Source organism: Vidua chalybeata, chromosome 1 (assembly GCF_026979565.1).
Source record: "Vidua chalybeata isolate OUT-0048 chromosome 1, bVidCha1 merged haplotype, whole genome shotgun sequence".
In the NCBI taxonomy this organism is placed as follows: domain Eukaryota; kingdom Metazoa; phylum Chordata; class Aves; order Passeriformes; family Viduidae; genus Vidua; species Vidua chalybeata.
This window is the reverse complement of record NC_071530.1, coordinates 135,391,711-135,408,848: the sequence shown is the minus strand read 5'-3', so window position 1 is coordinate 135,408,848 and position 17,138 is coordinate 135,391,711. Positions and strand designations below refer to the sequence as shown.

Here is a 17,138-nt window from a genome sequence, read left to right as displayed (position 1 = left end):
ACTCCATGTGTCAGCAGACCAGAAGAAATTTCTATAAAATTAAGTGAATGCCAAGACAAACTCAGCAACAGTTGCTTTTCTAAAAGCCTGAGATATTTATTTTCCTACAGCAGTCATGTGTGCATGGAAATAATTAAAAGGTAAATGACACAAAGAAATCTACACGACAACTTATCAAAACCTTTTACCTAACTTTCACTCTTGACATGCAAGCCTTATCCAACCAATTCTAGTTATATAGCAAGGAATTTTCCTTTGCATGTAACATTCTCCAATTCTATTATTAGAATTAAGAAATTCAACCACACAACTGTTCTAATATAAATTTATAACTTATGTTTACAAGTTTATGGATCTTTATGATTTGGTTACAAAGAAAATTCAAATAAAGAAACAATCATGCATTTTACTTATTTAAATATATAATTTTGTTTTGTAATGCCATCCAACAAAGCATGCAGATGATGTTAGCTATGTTGAGATGAGAGAACAGTAAAACTGCCAAAAATGTATACTTCAAGATCTGTGGTCCATAAAAGTCACTACAATATGGTGCTCCATCTTCCATTGGTATCAGCAAAAGGCCATAAAACATGTACCAAGGTGACCCATTCTGTGCTTTCACTGTAAGTGGGTTCCATATTGGTCCAACATGACTCTGAAGATTCTGTGTCAAACTCTTTGGGCCATGCAGTGATAAAATCCACCATTTACTGTGGACACCAATGCATCTTGTGCTCAAAACTTGTTGAGCTCAAGCTTCTACTATTTCAGGGAGAGTGAAAAAGAAGAGTGAAGAACTGAAACAGTTCCTTTTACCCTTGCACAAAATCTGTGAGTTCTAGCACTGCTAACAGACGGACTTTAACCTACCACTGTTGTTCAAGTGCTTAACTTGGTATTGTTTCCACATGTGTTGCCTCAAAAATATCTTTCTGGTGTTTTGGGGTATTTTTTTAATGTTGCTGCTTGCTTTTTAATTTGTTTTGATAGATTTTTTTTACAGTTTACTTAGTTAAAGGGGTGGTACATCATCTATATCCACCTCTGGCATACCCTAGTTCTAATCCCAGTTATCTGTGTTTCTGTGGGTTTTCTCCTCCTGAATAGAAGACGACATCAAATAAGCTGACCAAGGAAAGGAAGAGGTTCAACACACACCTAGGAAGATTTACGTGAGATTGCCGAAACATCTGAAATAGCCCAAGTATTACACTTACACAGAAGTTTACCCAACAGACAGTTCCTCAAAGCCAAGTAACACATACACCCTCCATGATTAATATTTTTGATTTTCCAATAAATAATTATGTCATACAAAAATCTGAAACTCCATAGTTTATTAATTTATCAAGTTTTATCCTTGTGGGAAAAAAATAAATGAAAATATATTGCTGCAAGTTTCTCTAGACTTTTATTTTGCCAGCTAATAGCTCACAGTGGCTTTTACCAACAATATTCAAAAATGCTTAGAAGAACAGTACAGTCTGTCTCAGATTTTGTTTTATACAATTGACATGCTTTATGCATTCTGATTCAAGAGCTAGTAAAATGTCCCAGACATGAATCAAAATAATTGCTATTCAAGCACTACCTGAGTGTATTAATAGTCAATCCTGAAGTAAGATCATGCATTAGGGACATAGAAGACATGCAACAGACTATATTAGTCTTTTAAATACTCCATATGCTGGGAAATGAAAGAGTTTGAAAGGCCCAGCTCTAAACACTACTAAGACTTCTGGAAAGATCACTAGTTATAGTCTGTCTCGAAAAATCAGTGTTTAAGAAGGTATTACATCACACCTTCCCATCATGAAATGATAACAATGGTTATTATAACAGAAAACTAAAGGAAACAAATACAGCAATACAGACACACATTTTTCTACACTGAAACAGAAAATATAGTCACAATTTCAAACAACACATCAGTGCCATTTAGAATTATCTTTTAAACTTACTGTATTAGTTGAGTCTTCTTGTAAAATTCTATCATATAACTGGATAGCATCATCATACCTGTACAAAGAAATCATTCACATTTATTTCTGCTAAGACAGAACTTCTGACTTTTTGTCTCTCTTTGCAATAGCTAATAACCCTCCTGCATTTTTTATACTGACATATAATATACATATACTAAGCAAACTATATTTATACAACATTATTTTGAGAGTGCTTAGTATAAACAGTAACATTTTTGTAATCAGTTAAGAAAAACACATGGAAATTGCTTCATGAAATACCATTTCAGCAGCAACCTGGGTATTTTACACCCAGCATCTCACTCTCCTGCCTGTTCTCTTGATGTCTACCCAATAGGTTCAACCACCACATCCCTACTCCCCCTTTCCCATCTCCCAAAAATAGAAACTCCAAAACTTGAAAAGTTTTAATAATGACATTCCACTTCACTGTTGTAACTTAAAACTTCATGTAAAGTTCCTTCTGTTGTGACTTTAAAAAGTATAAGCAGCTGCATACAGCAAACTGGAAACATTCCTATAGGAGTCTACCATAGATTATAACATAAATCTTTACAGAAAATGTTTTCCACAATTTATCACTTCTTTTATTTTTTTATCAATTAATTCTGCTATCTGAAGTGTGCTTGAAACAGGTGACTTCAGGTGCTATGAGCACTTCAAACCTTCTGGGAAACAGCTCTGTGTGTTCAGTCAGCTGTGTACATGGCCCCAACAAATGAAATAATTCAATTCAAACCACATTTCACTACACAGCTGTTGAACTATCGCCAGAGAACTAGGGCAGACATTGTGTCTTCATGTGTAGTTTGACAAGCAGTTTGTCAGAGATACTGCTGATTGATTTCTGATGCTCTACATTCCTTAGACATCACCTTAGACACTCATTTACATACCTACACTGTTCCCTAAGCACTGCTGACACTACCATAGCTCAGCTGTCCACTCCAGCTACCCTAAGTTATAGGAACTACTGTGAAAGGAAGCACAAAAGCAGAAAGAGTAGAAGGCAACTGCTACAGACTTGAGCAGATGTGCTGTAAAATGCTGTATTTGTGTTCTCTGTTAACTGCTGCTTTGTCAAATGCATTTTAGAAGACTGAATCTGATGGCTATAATCCCAGCTTTACACGGTGAAGTTCTAGAACATTATTCTTTTTATTAGCAAGTGTACAGGGATGTGTCAGTCTCTGGGGATGTTCTTCACTGTTTCCTTTTCCTGTCAGGGAAAGCAGGATTCTCCCTAGATGCTACAAGTCACTTAGAATTTAAAAAGAAATTTGCTTCAATTGAAGTGAAACATGATGTCTGCAGCCTAAATCTTTCTAGATTTCTTCTATAATCAGGGGAGACAGACACACTTCTCTGGGGCAAGGCTTAGAGCACCTGCAGATGGGTTCCTGTTCAAACAACCCCAAGCTGAAGCCTCTTTCTGCTCTGGCTTCTAGAGAAAACCTATGGACATCAAACTTCAGTTTTTGTTACTTTCTCTGGTCCTTGACAGTCTGATCTCAAGGATCTGATCTGACAGAGACATTTTGTTGAGAACTTCGATGAGCACTTTCAGAAAACTGTGGCTCAATAGTGTTTAATTGCTGAAACCATACATGATGTTTGTGCAGCAGTCATCTCCCACAGAGATCAGGTCCCATGCAATAACATCTTTAATGCAGTCACATAAGCCTGAACAGAATTATGATCTATTTTTACTTCTGAATAGATTTCAGAAAGGGGAAAAAACTGCTGTAATTCTCTGTCTTCCTACCCTATATAAAATGTAGATAAGAGAGCTAAGTTTACTGGAAACTCTTCAAAAATACGCACTTTATATAAAGTGAGTATGAAACAGAGCACCTGGTTGCCCTGAGACAGCTCCAGTGAATGGAGTCCACTTATTCATTCTCGTTGATCCAAGCAATGGACATTTGTCAGTGTTTCATATCAAATACCATTTTCAAAGCTAATTTTGCAAGAATGTAATGGATGAAGTATGCTAAGTAATTATCTTTTAAAAAAGCATTTAGGCTTTTTTAGCATTTAGTGCTTCCAATTTCTTTTTATTAAGATGGTCTAAAGGCTCCAAACTCACCAACTCTATGCAAAATGTGGCATGGAACAGATTTCCTATCATTCAAATGCACTGGAAGTCATTCTTAACACCCAAGACAAGTGCTATAGAACAGAATGTTGACAACAAAGATGCATCCAAGGAGAAATGTGTACAATAAAGTTAATCTGCAAGTCCTGAGGTCATTCATGTGGAAAGTTGCAAAGTTTTGATCTGTTCGTTATTTTAATAATTTCTGTTGAACTTCATATGTCATAACCCTTCTACATGATATTTCAAAAAGGTCTGATTTTTATGTTCAGCCATTCTATTCCATTTGGTTTTTTATTTATTTTTATAACAAACTCTATAGATGTAATAGTTTTTAAGTTAATTTACCCACACTCAGGAAATAAGGGTAAAGAGCTGCACCCTGCAGTAATCAGTATAGCAGAACAATTAAGGCAAAAAAAACACTGGCACTGATTTTCATATGCCGCCTTAGCTCTCTGAGATGAAACCTACACCTCACAGCATTTGCCAAAAGACAGTGTTCTGCTGTATAATGACTTATGCTATGAAGGAAGAGATCCTTTAGATCTATGATCTCTGATGGGAAGACTGCAAAAATGAAACACTGCATAGTATCTGCAAAAATGCATTACAGATGTCTAAAAGTCTTAATATGATCATGCACACTGTTATTTCCTATAAAGGAACTGCCCAGCATTATTTTGCCATTTTGCAATGGCTGAATGCTTTTGTAAGAAAGAGCAAACATTTTTTTTCAGACAGTAAGCACATTTTTTAAAATTCAGGTTTTACCTTTCCATGGCTTCAAATCTCATTCCAGTTAATCGTTTAACTCTGTGGCTCCCAGGAAACTGCCGCCTCAGTTCCTGAAGACAAAACTATACAAAGAACCAAAAATACTATTGTGAATATAATTATCTTCACAGAAGCTAGAAGAAGAAAAAAAAAACACAAAAAAAAAGAGGGCTTCACTCATAATTCAACTATCTACCATAGACAGTTGAATTATAAATACATATCTACCATGCCAGTTCTGAGTAAAAGTAAATACCAATTTTTGAAACAAACAATAAAATGCATTGACAAAGAGAAGGTCGGAAACTGAAATTCAGTCTGTTAGATGACTGATTTTAAGAAGTATCTTCCATACAGGGCATTAGATTGCCAGGCCCCCTTGGAAATAGTTATGTGCCCAGAAAATAACACTCACCTACCAAAACAGCTCTGACACTATTAAAACCTAAATTCTATTTAGTTGCCCCACAGTAACACAAGACAGTAAAAAAAACAAGGACAGTAAGAGCTTAACTGATACTTCTTTAATAAATGGATATTTCACAATGGAACAAACTATGCTAATATAATGCTCTGTGTTTATTTTTAAAATAAAACTTTGAAATCCAAAGAAAATGTTTGCCACTGGCTTGGGTACAGCCTGCTGGCAGAAGAGGCATAATTTTTAACTCCTGAAATCAGTAAGACATCTAGGCTGGATAAAAAGAATTCATCACAGGCAGATTTTTCTGAATTAGCAGAGGACATTTGGTAGAGGGACTGAGTCACAACTTCCCCACAGCAAGCTAACTCATAACCATATCATGGATGTGGCTATTGTGAAGTTCCCAGCTGACTCATGACAGTGGGAGGCAGGACAGTCCATAGGTTCTCAAAACAGACCAGTGGTGTGCATCATGTTAAAAGCTTCACGCTGAATCCTCTTCTAGGCACTTATTTATGCAACTCAACTTAAAAACTTGTTCTTCAGACATAAGGTTCTAGCAGAGACCTACATAATCTGTTCCATCTCATCAAATTCACAGGTCAAAGGACAAAGTACAAATCAGTAACAATTAGGATCCCTCTTTGTTTCTGTAGATAAACAGGTTGCTAAAGCACATCCAAGAGGAATATTTGCATCTCTCCCAGATGCTAAGAAACAGAAAAGAGAAAAGCAACAGTGACCAAAGTTGTGATGCTTAGCCTCAAGCACGAGGGTCACATTCATCCCAATTAACTTGATTTGCGAAGAACCAAGATCCTTACAATGCAACTTCACATTGCAGGAAGGCTCAGGTTCAGCACAGAAATTGTTTACTGGCACTTGGAGTGATGTCTAGGTGAACTGCTGTTGCTCTAGTCATAAAAACTACATGTACTTAGCAGCATGTTACATGATGACTGAACTAATCTCTGACCATTCTTAAGAGACAGGAAAATTTACATAAAACTCCAGAAAAGTATATCCACTCCAGCTTTTAAAACCCAGACAACCCTGTAGACTTTAAAAAGAACTTTTGCATACAATAAATCCATCCTGTGGTCTAGTGATCAGTGAACCCTGAAGGATAGTGATTTTTATAAACACATGTACTATTTTTCTCCAAAAAAAAAAGTACAAATAGAAATATTATAATATATACAATACTAAAGTCCAATCTGTAGATAGACTTTTACATCTAAAAAATCCTCATTGACAATATGAAAGTAGTGCTCAAGTGCAGGAGTAATGCAAGATGAGAACTGTTCACATTAGATCTCATTACACAACCATTACTCAACTGAACACAGCAGTCCAGGGGCCACAATAAACTCCTGTAGATTAAGCTATCACACACAATAAAGTGACAGGAAAAGTTGTAGGAAAGTCATGAACAACTCACTGTAACACTGATAAAACCAAAAGCACATTAATAAACTACACCAGTTATATCTCCAAAATGTTCTGGACTCAGCAGCACTGAATGTCCTCTTTTTAAACTGGGACTTGTTACCCCCATAATAATTTATTTTATTGAGGACCGGTTTCACACCATGTCAGTAATCTACTTGTGAGATTCTCTCAGTTACAATGGCAAACACAATTTGCATGTGAAACTTCAACTTGCACTTCATTTGCCTTCTGACTTTTTAAACATCAGACAAAGGCAGAAAAATATAAACCTGGACTTCAGCAGGTAAAACATTGGTAATGCAAGTGCTGCCAACAATAGGTGATTGCACTAAACCACCTGTATGAACCAACTGGCTGGCTGCAGCAGGGGCATGCATTACACATGGATTTTTGGTGCAAGACAGAAAGGGCAAAGTAATAAGTATGGAAAAAAAAAAAAAGAAAAAATGAAAAGTCAGAGGAATTACTTTGAAAACTATCTCAGCTTCTCATTTGGAGCAGATACCTATCCCCCTAAGCAAACGCATCCTAGCTGTCAAAAGCTCACTGCTAAAAAAACAGAAGAGCCAAAGCTGTTTGTCTACTTTGGAGCTACAGCTGTCGTAAAATGCCACAGATGATGTAAACTTGTTCAAATTAACTACTTATTTATTATAAACTAATCAAATTAAAAAAACCTCTAAGTTTCCACCTATGCTTTTAATCTCATTTCCAAGCTGCATACAAAATGTTGCATTCCCTCATCTCAAGCAATATTCCTTAAAGGGCACAGACACTGAAATTTAAACTCCCTGCTAGGGTTAGTAAAAACAAAGAACGTTTCACAACTGATCTTTCAACACTGGCTCTGTCAACAATTTTGTGAAAGTCTTCTTTAAAAGACCCTGAAAATAAAGACCAAATCTGTTTTACATATAAATCAGGACACAAAAATGTATTTATTTAAACACTAAGTCTATTTGTTTTTGTTTAAACAAACAGCTATACTACAACAGTATTTTCTTCTGAGGGACAAAAGAGAGGGAAGTTCAGTGGGTTCACAAGTTCAAAGTCTTGTAGTAGTACATTTTCCAGCATATTCCATTTCAACGTATATATATATATATATATATATATATATATATATACACACATATAGGGTCAGATAACCCTATATGTCTAGCTCTGCCTGCTTTCAAACTGCCCTTCTCCCAACTTCATCCTCTAGTCTGACTCCTTGCATTAAGTTTTACCCAAATGACATCACATGAACCTCAAAGATTTTATGAGATATTTTGTCATCTGACAGAGAACAAGGCACTGGAGGAGGAGTTGTGGTGAAAGACCTGGAGCCCTGAAAATGGCTTTTTACCTAGGATAAGCTCAAGCTTGGTGGCTTTCAGGGCACAAGGTAAGCCTCTGTTTTCTTCTGACTGTTTTGTGAAGGAGGGGTGAAAAGATTATTAACATTTTTCTGTAAGACAAACTTTTGCCTCTTCCTGTTTTTGCCTTTAAAGGATCAGCTAAGCTGACTGGGTTGTTTTGTTTGTTTGTTTCAGTGGCTTTTTTTGTTTTTAATTTAACAAACAGGTTACAGTTCAAAATAAGTTAACTCTATCACAATTGTTATTTATATCAGTCAAATACATTTGCATACAAATTGACTCAAATATCCATTAACAATATTTTTATCAACAACCACCAAATAATTTGGATTGCAATGGAGTTTTGGAGGTTACCTGCTCCAAATTCCCACTCAAAACAGAGCCAGTTTCCAAGGGAGTGCAGAACCATACCCCAATCTATTTTTAAGCATTTCCAAAGGAGATTCCACAGCTTCAATGTGCCATTTGTCATAAACCATGCACTAAATTTTTCATAAAATGTAAGTGGAATTGCCTTTGTTACAGCTTATCCCGCACTTGTCTTTTGTTGCACACCTATGAAAATATGTGCCCACCTTCTTTATACTTTCCTCCCCATCAGAATTCAAAAGGCTTTCCTAAGGCTTTCCTAAACCTTAACACAGATCTCCAGCCTTTCTTTACACACTATGCAATCCAGCTCCTTATTAATCTTGAAGACCTGCTCCAATATGTCAGTGACTTTCCCCCATGGTAGCCAACAGGACATATAATATATGTAAGATGGGTCATTTTACCTCAAAACATTCAGAAAACCAATATAATTTGAGAGGTTTTCAATAAACAAACACTCTCTGTACAATATGGCAACTTCAATATTATTCTTGACCTTTAGCCCATACCAGAGTAGCTGTAAATATTTTCATGGCTATTGGAAGAGATGTGATGTGTCTAAACAAAAGTTATGCCTTAGAGGAGGTAGGAGGTGGCAGTTTCTTCATAGCTGTGCATTTCTTGATAGATATTCTTTCTACCAGTCCAAGCTATGGAGCGCTGTAACTTCCAAAAAACAATCTGAAAGAAGACACCCAGGATGAATACATACAGTGTGAAAGAAAAGTCAGCTTGAAAACTTACCAGTGCCAAGTCATCTCGACTGCAGTCCAGGGCAGCAATCATCACCTGTTCATAAATTATCCAAACTGGACACAAAGAGACAATAAATGGAGATAACTGGTTTGGATTTTGTTTAAGATAATAGGAAGCACCTATCATGTAAACAGGAATAATTAATTCTGTCTGTACATTTTTCCCCTTCTACTCTCACAAATCATGGCAGAAACATGAACAAATTAAGAAACTGCTGGAATTAATCAACAACTTATTTAAGCAATTTAGCACTTCTAGTGCCAAAGTACTTTCTGACATCTTGAAAGGCAAAAAAGCTCTAATTCTCAGTTTTTCCCAACATCATAACTGCCATGTTCTAGACAGATCCTTGTGAGGACTTGCTTCAATTTCTGTCACAGTGTTAAATAACAGAAAACCATGCAAATAATATCTTTGTAACAGTTTCAAATGAAGTTTTCACATTGCAGTCTAAATACTAAATATAGTATTTAGATTTATATATATTTATATATATATAGATTTATTTATATATACTAAATACTAAATATAGCAAGCTAACAGTTCTTTCAGGTAATTTTTAGGGCTGTTTTCACTGCAGCCTACATTTGGGAAAGAAATAAGCTCTTGGAATTCTGGAAGCCTATTAGGCTAAGAAAACAATATATATTTCATCAACATCAGCACATACTGGAAGACAATATAAAACCTATTAACTAAAATACAGATTGAAAAAAGAAAACCTAATCAGTCAAGAAAAATTTTAAAATAATGATTGTTTACTTACTGTCATCTCCAAGTTTAGATGCGTATTCATTAATTAACTCTTCTCCAACATCCACTATCTGTTCACTGTTTCGATAGTTTTCTTCCCTCCATTTCCTCATTTTATCACGCATATCTGTGGGCAAAGGGGAGAAAAAAATTTGAGATTTTTCAGACAGTAATGGCATTTGAATGTGCATATGATAGATAAGAAACGCATCTGAAGAATGGAATTAAAGAGCGACAGAGCTAAGAAAGTGACTTCTACTAAAATTAAAAAACTACTAGAGAACAGATCTCTGAAACCTTATTACCCAAACTGTGCTCATGCTCTAACATTATCAATTCAGCTTCTAAGTTAGCAGTCTCTCAGGACAATAACACATGAAGTAAAAAAATATACCTGGTTATCCAATAAATAGTAAAATTTATCCATTGTTAGGTAAAATAGGCTACAAGATATTTCTCCTGAGTAGTTTCACACATTTACAAACAACACTAAAATTGCATTTTTGCTACAGGTGGATAAATTTTCACTTGAAATTTTAGAAAAAAACATTAGAATTTCCACTCTGAAAGGAATCTACACATTCCTAGATAAAGGAGCTCCAATAAAGGATGTGAAGGCTTTCTACACCAGGGAAGTGGCCAAAAGTACAAAAAATATCACTGTTTACCTAGGCAAGGTAGAAATGACAGTTTATTATTAGGATTTTTGTTTCAAGAATACATTTAAGATCTCCAAGAGAGCAGGAATATTCATTAAGTCAGGTAGAGAACACTACTTTGCCTGAGCTTTATTTATCCTCTAGACCAGGAAATTGCTAAGAATGAGATTTTTTTATATATATACATACATTTATCTAATTACAGTTGTTCTATACACAAGAACAAAATTTGAGAAAACTTAAGGAAAATAGTTTTCATTACTAGATAGTGGCTCTACTAATAAGAAGGTACCAGGACAACTGTTGCTAGTATTTTTTTAAAACTTTACAACAGCTGAAAAAACAAATACAGCGATAGATCTAAACATTGTCAATTTTTCTTGCACTTCAAAACACAGAGCTAACGTAAATGACAGTTAAAAATTAAGCACTGAAAGTTGTTCCATCTACCTGAAGGGATCTCGGATTGCTCATAAGACTGTTATTGTGCTACATTTTGTGTTTTGAAATTCAACCAAAACCACCACAGGGTTACATTTCATATGCATGGGCAAAGTTAAATAGTTCTGGACATATGATGGTCCCTGGAAATTCAACGTTAGACGGCAAGAATGTTAGTGAACACAAACATTCACAAAAGCTGACAAGCTAAACGCCTAAAAATAAATAAGCTGTCTGATTTCCACCCACTCATTTACTTGGAAATTATCAATGCCTTCATTCCAGTGTGATTCCAAATGGAATAGTGTCTGAATTATGTATTAACAGAAGGTACATCTACCATTCATCTCACAAGTACATTTACAGCAATGGAAAAAAAACCTCTAGGACAAAGAATAGAACATCAGCTGATGAATGAAACATTTATTAATTTTAGAAATACTGAATTTCATGTAAAAGGTAGAAGAAAGAAAACACTAAGAACTGCAGTAAAATTATACAAGTCTTTTTACAATGTTGTCGAACAATGAATTTTTTACTAAGAAATCTATCAAGAGAGTCACACAATAATAACTCGAGTCTTGGAGACACAATACAAGGGATTTTAGAAGAAAAAAACAAGTAAGCTAAAAAAATGTCTATGTTTTAATTAAAACTTCTGTCACCTATAGGCTGGTGCTGAGCAATTGATACATTTGTTTTCGACTTGGGTTTTTCTAAATTGGCACTTATGGCAGGTGTAAATCAAAACATTACAAGGTCTAAGGAACAGAGGCACTTGGGACAATGTTTCCTGTTGCCTAAAACCATGCAAGAAGTCTACCTCAATCCAGAAGACACAACCTGTGTTTCATTTTTGTGTCCAGTACGGTGTCTGTTCATTTGGCCTGAGCAACCAGATATGAAACAATCCTCCTATAATTACCTACACTTCCACTGATGAATTGGATAATAGTTTTCGAGTCCTTGGTATCTAAAAGCTCCTAATTAAATGAAGTCAATCACCACTTTGGAGCAGACAGAAATTGCATACTCAAGAATGTCACCTTGGCACACTGCTGCCACCAAGGCAGTCACCCAGGGACCCCGCAGGCATTATATTTCCAGAGCTCGTTTGTATATTGATTCTCTGTTGCAGATAGCAAATCTTCACCCACAGCCCACCTCTGTGCACTCTCATCTGGCAGGCACAGGCTGAGGCACGTGTGTCATGCTGGGTGCTGCAGATGCTGCCTCTAACCCTGGCAACTGTGCTGTCAAAAGGGCTTCAAATAAAAAAGAAACCAAACATCTCACCTTTGCCTGCTGTAATCCCATAAATCCATATATAAAACCCAGAGTAAACTGATCTGACCCTTTGATTAAAACTGAAAATTAGGAATAGCTAAAAGAAAGCAAAGACAGCAGAGAACACAACAAAACTACATCAGAAACAGTTAATTGCAGATAGATTATTACAGAGATGAAATGCTAGACTGTTTCCTATTTCCTAGAGACTTGCCATACAAATTGAATATGAATTAATTTTTAAGTCACAGAAAGGGAGTTTGTCACCTAATATTAAAGATAGAAGGGCTTGGTTTTTAAATTCATTTGGAATTTTCTCTTTTTGTATATAACATTTTCCCAAATACACATTTGCAAGAAATACACACACTGGTAAACTTCATCTTATAAAGCATTTTATGGTATTTTCAAAAGTGACAAAGAATTCCTTGAAAAAAGTCTCATATGAACATGGTAATGAAAACTTTTAAAGTGCCACTATTGAAGGAGTGCCATTTTTAATACAGAAAATAGCAGTACTAATTTAATGTTACAGAGAACTTAAGCAAGAGGCATTCAGAGCTAATAAAAATCTAAAAAAATACTTCTTCACTTTTTCAATTTATATCAAAAGAAAGCTAGTTTAAAGAATATGCCATTCCTTTCTCTTTTCTATTCTGATAACCACTTAAGAGAATTATTGACTGAAACAAGAGTTGCCGTGACAGCACTCAAAGATCCCCACAAAGCTCAGCAGCGACAGCTGAAAGGCACTGATTCCCTTTAGCAGGGTGTGATGTGTTTAACACCATTATGCTGCTGTGGAAGGTTAAGAAAAGAAAACCTGGCTCATTCTGTCCAATTCTGACAATATGTCAGATGCATTTTCTGTGAAAGTTAATTGTTATTTTAATAGTTCTTGAACTACTGCCTGTTTGCAGATTGTGCTAATTTTACACGCGTGTACTCCAAAATCTGCTCCTAAAATGAAGGAGCAAAATGAGTTTTTGTAATATTTCCACTCATGGGACAAATTCATCTTTAATGTATCACTGAAAATAAAATAAATACTTATTCTGTGAAGTTCTACATAGCTTAAGAAAGTCCTAGTAAGAGGCTACATATCACCAGGTACCAAGTGATGCGTAAACCTACATCACACTCCTTGGCTAAACCCACAGTTTTTGGCTTCCTGTCATCCACATAGTTTCTAATGCTTTTATTTATGAAGGAACCAGGAAATATGCCATTTTCTCTGGAGTAATTAGAACCAGTTTTTAGAAAAAAAAGGAGCAACAAATCACCTATGTCTCAACTAAATATGCTTTACTGTAAAATATATGTTACATAACAACATATAAGCGTCTCTTTCAATACCACAGCATTCTGTGTTATTGGATCATCTAAGTCCATTGATCATGATCATGAAGTTAAACAAGATGTTTTCCTTCAACACAGATTTCCAAATATACTTTAAAGCTTAAGATACAGCAACAAAGTAAAGAAAGAAAAAATAAAACCCACAGCTCCCACACTGGAAAACACAATTATTTTCAGTAATCTTTCCTAATCACCTGTACCATGCCATGTACCTAAAAAATTTAACCATGATTAAACTCCTACCTCTTTCTCAAAGAACCTGAGTGAAAAGCAAAGCAAGGTACAAACTATTTCATTTGTTATATGTTATTCTTCTTTCCTAACCTTGAATCACAGATGCATCTTTAGCTACTATGTAAGTATAAAATGTCTTGTTCAGAAAGGCCTGGATATATAACGGATATATGAACCATATACCTAATTTCACATAAATTAGGCATTTTAGAGAGATTCAAAATGAGCTACATAAAATTCCTAGAACTGTGTGTTCTTTGCTAGGAACTAGGTTACAACACTGCTGGGATCACCCCACCCATGAAAAGCTATGTTGCACCAGGATCTGTTAAAGCTCACATAGAGAAAAGAGAAAAGCTATCTTTTTTAAGAGGAGCCCTTGCATAGTCTGTTGCAGGACTCCTTTTTCACTTTACTTTTCATCTCTTGCAGTAGAGAAAAAATAATACAGAATTTTTCAAATATGTGCTTCCAAAGTGGAGACAGCCCCTTGTACCAACACACACCAGCCTTACATTTGGATGAACACTTGAAGAGACTGAGAAGTTGATATGATAAAACTCATACACTGGTCCACTGAAATTTCTCATTCAACCCTATCCATACGCGAAACTCTACAGCTAGCACAATGCCACAACTATCAATCAGAATTCTTGGAAACAAAATGTGGAGGTTATTTCTAAGAGTAGGAAGCTCACCTCAATATGAATTAACCAAGTCCAGAAGCATTAAGCTTGAATATCCTACACCTGGCCTCTACATTAGAGTATAAACATACACTCTGCAACACCCTGTGCCAAAACAATCTAGGGCTAAACATACACAGACACGTCCACAGTCCGTGTTACCCACCCTGTGAAAAAGCTCATTGCTCTCTTCCGTCACTGATACCCAAGAACAACCAAAAAAAACCCCACAAAAACCCACAAACAACTAAGTCCCTGCATTTTGTAACAACATCTGGTCAAAAATAATAAAAACTGAAAAATTTTTCAAGACAAGGTGGTTTAGGGCAACTTCTGTGAAAATCTAACAGTAACACCAGTAATGGTCTATATGATCTCCATTCAAGCTGAGCTTTACAAGCACTGTACGCTCATTCAAGAGCTAAAAAAGAACGGTCAATCAAGGTTTTCCCAATGTTCCTTCCGTTAGCTACAAAATCAAACTAAGCATTAATTCATGATTGGGGAATTATTCTGCTGCTCAATTATTTCTTCACAGATTGACAGTATGTAAATGAAAACCCAAGACCACACAGCTTCTCTCTGCATTATCTTCTCTACGTCTGCAGTGCACAGTACATAGCTAAAGGTTCCCCCTTTACGGCCAAAATTGTTACTATAAACCATTCATTTATTCTTGATAGGACACTGGAAAGGGCTTGAGTGCTGTCTTGAGCTCACACTTTAATACTGGTTATGGAAAAATAACCACTGATAATGTCAAGTAAAGCTCAGACAGTATCGCTATATGAAAAATAAATCATCATTATGATCGAACAGACATGAAACCTGTAAAAACCCGGAGGGCAGGATTCTCAAAAACTTTTGCCACTTAAGACCTTCTTGAAATTTCTCCGCAAATGCTTATGATCGAGTTTTACGAGAGTATCAGGAAATTTTCAGTTCACCAGAAGATGAACTATGACGCAAACTGTTGACCCTGCCAAGAGACCATTTTTGCTGGTAAGCGCTGTCGCCAGGGGGGAAGGCCGGCAAGCGGCGACGCAGCGGCCGCCGCCGTGCCCTGGAGACGCGGGGCCGGTCCCGCGGAGCGGAGCCGAGGGGAGGCGAAGGGAGGCTGGCCCGCCGCGCACCGGGGCAGCGCGAGGTGCTCCGGGCCAGGTGCGCATCACCGTCCGGGGACCTGCGGGCACCGAGGAACCGAGCACAGATCGCCGCTTTTGCGGCCCGGCTGCCCACAGCCCGAGGAGCCGGGCGGCCGCCAGAACCGCCGCCCCTCGCTGCTGTTGCCCAGGCCTGGGTACGGCCTCCCGGCGCCGGCCCGAGTCCGCCGCGCTCCGGGAGCGCCGCCCCCTCCCCGCGGCCGGGGGCCGGTGGGGCCGTGCACAGCCCCTGCCCCGGGCGGGGACCGCCGGCTGCGCGGCGTTACCTTCCCAAGTCACGTCGTACATCTCCGACACCTTCGCCATCTTGGCGGCCGCGCCGTGACGCAGCGCGGTGACGGCTCCGGCCGTCATTGGCGGGAGGGCGGGAGCGGGGCCAGCCCGGCGGAGCAGAGCCGGCGATGGTGCGCGGCCGCCTGATGCCCGCAGCGCCCGCTCAGCTGGGGCCGCGCGGGGCTCCTTCTGTACCCTCCCTCACCGTCGAGGCGGCCAGAGAGAGCCTCGCCCCGCTGGAGGGGAGCCCCCGAAGGACCGGAGCTTCAGGCAGCCGGCGCCTGTCCCGCCGGGCCTTTGGGCTCTGTTAGTCCTTGCTCGCGTCGGAAGCGCATTGAGGGGGCCACGCGTGACCCCCAGTCCGCGACGCTCCGTTCCTGTCGCGCCCGCGGGCACCGGGGTCAAAGTCTCAGAGCCCAGACTGCGGGTGGCACTAAGGGCTGCAGATAATTTCCTGTGTTATTGTCCTTACAAACTGTCCAGGACCGGTTCGCATGGCATGAGCCATGTCTTGAACACACGCCGGGCGCAGATGTGCCCGGTGTGGTTTGGGTTCAGCATGAGAACAGCCAGTATTTTTCCTGCCCCTGGCATCCTGGAGAGGGGCATGAACCGTCAAGGATGAACCATCGGTTTCTCTGTGCGTGGTTTGACATTCCCCCATTGCCAGGCACCCACGAGAGTCGCTCGCTCGCCCTCCCCAGCCACAGCTGCGCAGCGGAGAGGGGAAAAAAATTAACAAAAAGTTCATGAGTGAGATAAGGATCGGGAAGAACACTTCAAGGCAAAACAGTCTCAGCTTTAAGGTTGCAAAGTGAAGTTTGTTACTAACCGAATCAGAGGAGGATAATGAGAAGTAAAATAAGCCCTTAAAACAACTTTAGCCCCTCAGCCCCTCCCTCCTTCCCACCGACAGTGCAGGCAGACAGGGCGTGGGAGTTTGGTCAATTCATCACCAACATTTTCTTCCGCTGCTCCTGGAGAGGTGTCCTTCCCCATGGAGTCCCGCCCACGGGGGACAGTTCTCCGTGAAATTCTCCGGCGTGGGTCCA

The 17,138-nt window shown here is 38.4% G+C and overlaps 1 protein-coding gene across 3 annotated transcripts in view; it reads right to left on the bottom strand.

Moving 5' to 3' along the window:
• EMC2 (ER membrane protein complex subunit 2) overlaps positions 1-16,409 on the bottom strand; it is a 36,605-nt gene extending 20,196 nt beyond the window's left edge. The window contains exons 1-5 of one of the 3 annotated variants that reach the window (XM_053953623.1): positions 16,080-16,409; positions 9,998-10,111; positions 9,220-9,284; positions 4,861-4,946; positions 1,965-2,022 (exon numbers count right to left, since the gene is read on the bottom strand). In XM_053953623.1, the coding sequence (XP_053809598.1) occupies positions 1,965-2,022; positions 4,861-4,946; positions 9,220-9,284; positions 9,998-10,111; positions 16,080-16,167 (411 nt within the window). In that variant the 5' untranslated portion in view covers positions 16,168-16,409. Of the gene's footprint in view, positions 1-1,964; positions 2,023-4,860; positions 4,947-9,219; positions 9,285-9,997; positions 10,112-15,641; positions 15,723-16,079 lie in introns of those variants that run through there. The other 2 variants (XM_053953614.1, XM_053953630.1) reach the window with 2 other exon arrangements.
• Between the last annotated feature and the right edge of the window lie 729 nt (positions 16,410-17,138).